Raw genomic sequence first — 3,963 nt, forward strand, 5'->3', positions numbered from 1 at the left:
CAAAAAATATTTTACGAATTTTTAATTATATTTTAATTGTATATTTAAAATATTTACTTTATTATTATAAATATTGAAAAATAAGAATTTATTTATATTTCGCCTGCAACAAGTTGAATTAACTAACTAATATTGTTTCAAGTTTATCATCCCACAAATTCTTGAATTTTGACCTATTTCATTCTATAAAAACTGAGTTGACTTGATCTGGAAATATGAATACACTACTAAAAGCCTAAATATATATATTCGCTAAACAACTTGATGAAATATTTTGTACAATTAATGAAAACTAAATATCTAATTTGGTTTTCAAAAGAAAAAGACAATAGTTAATTGATAGGTTTTTAATTATTATTTTTCGCAAATTGGTCCTTTTATTTCTCTTTGCACATTAATATTTTATTAGAGAAAATTAGAGAAACTTTTTAATAGTAGTTAAATGGATGGATGATAAGAAAGAAAAAAAAACTGTAAATTTACATGATTATATATAAGATATACTTTAGTTGAGTAATAAAATGAAAGTTTTTAAAGAATAAATATCCAACATTATTAATGAAAGATAGAATTGGTGAATAATAGATTCTTAAATAAAATTTGCAATGTAAATAATTTTGTTGGCACTTTATTGGTCTTTGTATTAGAGAAACTTAAATGGATGAATAATGTGACATAAAATCAATTTTTCTATCACTTACGTGAAAACACATGGTTGTTTTTAATGGACAAAATAATTTTAAAATGTTGTTTTTCTTCTCACTTTTACAATTTTATTATGGGTAATTAAACATTAACAACTCACAATTTTTTATACAACTACGTTAGAATCCATAATATTATTATTTTAATATATTTTTTATATTATTTAATTACAAATTTAACCTTTATTATATATATTTATATATAAATCCATCTTTTGTATACAACTTTCATTCCTTGTGAAAGAATATTTTCCTTTTTATTATAATTGTATAATTTTCCGTATATTTCACGGGAATATGTGATTTCCCCCCTTGAGTTTAAAGGGTACTACAGAAATCTTTTGTTTTGTGATTTGACGTCGTTATTTGTGGAGTTTGATTTAGTTGAGTATTACTGGAAGAAAGGGAATAGTATGGGCGATTGCATTAAGGTGTGTTGAAGATGTGATTTGTAAGTCTTTTAATGAAATTTTTATATAAATGAGTTATTGAATATTACGTCTCAAAGACTAAATCATGTTAATATTTGAGAAAATGAAGACAAGTTCTATGAGAGGAGGTGGTAAATCAATTTATGATGTGTTCATTCCAAAACTATAGAAAAGGGAATTTTGAAAAAGGTAAATCATGTCCATAAACATCACTTTATAGTGATCTCAAGATATTTTGGATCCTTGAATAAAAAAGTTTAAGAGTGGTGGAAAGAACCTGTATTAAACTTGTTAGAAGGAACAATCATATTGGTGTATGTGTTATTATTGAGCATGAGAAAGATAAATTGTCTAATATAGTGAAAACTTTGAATTTATAGGGAAGGTTCTTTGAGAATATTCCAGAAGTTACAGAAAGACTTAGAACCACGAGTCATATAAGGAGAAATGTGTGATCGTTGTTGATGTGAAATTTGGTTAAAAGTCTCACTAACTAAAAAAGTTAGACAAGATGATACATCATTCCATCATTCATTTGTATGATAAACTTATGTAGGAATCGGCCAACTAATGTATCAATCTTTCAATACCAAATTGGATATTTACTTTTATAAATGAGTTTACAACTCATTATAAAATTTGTTATACATGTATTTTAACATTGGTACCTTGGTAATGAAAATTTAAATTTACCTAAAATAAAATATTACTTTTCAGTTCATTTGAAACTCATGATTAATATATATTTATGTGATGAAATTTGTATTTCTTGTTTGAGGCTTTTTACATTTATTTTTAGTATGAGTGCATGTTAATCTCCTAGTGAATGTATCCAACCATGCCCATTTATTAGGTCAAGTCAAAGATGTTTTTTATCAACCCAATTCAGTTCGTAATACAATAAAATTGTTGATAAAGTTAACTTGAACTTGGATATTTCTTGTGATCTCCTCCTTCCAAGTAAAACGTGCTCGTGTTTAAGTACCAGTCTGGTCTAAAAGAAGAGATGACTTCTCTTTTATCAACAAAATACATGGTCCAGAAGAGCATTATTTGGTATTGTAATTGTACATGATTACTTCAGAATAGTTAAAATAACACACTATGACAAGGCACCCAAAATGACAATACCATTGAATGTTCTGTTAAATGGTTTTAGGAATGTTCCATATAGGTTTTAAGCTCCCATTCAATCTGAAAATGATTTTCACCTTATCTGTGTTTGCTACACGCCTAATTAACTGATTAATTGTGAAAGTGTCAATTTGGTATGACAATTAAAATAGATACCATATCAATGAAAATATCATGTTTGAAGCTTCAAATCTAGCGAGTTAATGCTATCAAGGCACGTTTTATATTGTTTTTGCCATTTTTACAATCTATTTAACACAACTGAATTTGATCAGATTAGAAATAAAAGAAGAAGCAGCTATAGTAGCAGTATTGTGCCACTAGCCCTTTATGATTACTTGCGAAAATGCTGAGATGCAGCATCCAGCAGTAGCAAGAAAAGATGGAAAACTAAATGTGTGCAAATGAAAATTTCCGACATGATAATAGGATGAGTGAATGGAGACAAAGTGATGGAAAATTTGAGTTAAGAGGAAAAGTGGTCCACATTGTCTATTGGGGAAGGAGCAGGCAAACAAACGTTCACTTGTGTTGGAACTTGCGTTCCCTGATAAACAAGTTTAGCCTAAAACACTTTGGTCTGCTACTAGTCCCCACACCCACATGACTCTGGTTCTCTCTTCCACTGTACTATCTCATGATAAATACCCCTCCACTCTACCCCATTATCCACACTTCCCAAACCCTCTCAGCCAGAAAAAAAAAATTCTAAGGTTGAAGGTGCAAGAACAACATAATGGCCATAAGAAAATCCAATAAACTACCACAAGCTATTGTTCTCAAGCAAATAGTCAAGAGATGCTCAAGTTTTGGTAAGAAGCAGACCTACAATGAAGAGGGTCTTCCTGATGATGTGCCAAAAGGCCATTTTGCGGTCTATGTTGGGGAGAACAGGAGCAGATACATTATCCCAATCTCATGGCTGGCTTATCCCCAGTTTCAAAGTCTGCTCCAAAGAGCTGAGGAAGAGTTTGGTTTCAACCATGACATGGGACTTACCATACCCTGTGATGAAGTTGTATTTGAGTCCTTAACCTCCATGATGAGATAAGAAAGGAGGAACTACACATTTGAAAGGCGGAGGATTGTAGTCATATATCCCTTGTCAAGTGGTGATTTACTAGTTAAAAAGTCCCTTTGCCAAGTGGTGGTTATGACTTGGTCACTACTGTTAACATTTTGTTTTTGGTGTTGTATTGTATATAGTATAGATATATAGATTCATGTCCAAGCATATTTATTCCTTGGCAATGTCATTTGTATCTTTCATGAAGTGGTGATTTAAGTGAAGCAATGTTGTTCATGGGGGGTGTTATCCTGTTAAATATTTTGATATCCTCTTTGTTTTGATTTGCATTTGTCTGCTTGGCAAATTATAGCTTGAAAGAGCTTCTTAATTAAATCCAAAGTTATTGTTTGACATTCAAAACTTTTGATAAGAAAAAGAAGCAAGCTCCAGAAGAAAAAAACTCCTTTGAGAACTGGCCAAGTTAAGCACAAGTTGTGCATTTCACGATTTAGAGGAGCCAGTGCAAATCTTAAAATTACGGGGGTTTTGGTCACTCAAAGGTATCAGGAGGAAAAGGGAATAAGCAAAAGAATGCAAGGGGCATTACCAGAGTTTTGATATTCTTGTTTTAATGTCTTGTCCATTATCTCTTATTGAAAGATGAAAGTCAAGTGGTGTATCAGTA

General features: G+C 30.6%; 1 protein-coding gene across 1 annotated transcript; it reads left to right on the plus strand.

Annotated features, from left to right (window-relative positions):
* Nucleotides 1-2,756: 2,756 nt before the first annotated feature.
* LOC137810972 (protein SMALL AUXIN UP-REGULATED RNA 12-like) lies at nt 2,757-3,596 on the plus strand. Its single transcript, XM_068612493.1, has one exon. The coding sequence runs from the start codon at nt 3,006-3,008 to the stop codon at nt 3,318-3,320; it is 315 nt and encodes a 104-aa protein (XP_068468594.1). The 5' UTR covers nt 2,757-3,005; the 3' UTR covers nt 3,321-3,596.
* The last annotated feature ends 367 nt before the right edge of the window (nt 3,597-3,963 follow it).

This window comes from Phaseolus vulgaris, chromosome 2 (genome assembly GCF_000499845.2).
Source record: "Phaseolus vulgaris cultivar G19833 chromosome 2, P. vulgaris v2.0, whole genome shotgun sequence".
Classification (NCBI taxonomy): Eukaryota; Viridiplantae; Streptophyta; class Magnoliopsida; order Fabales; family Fabaceae; genus Phaseolus; species Phaseolus vulgaris.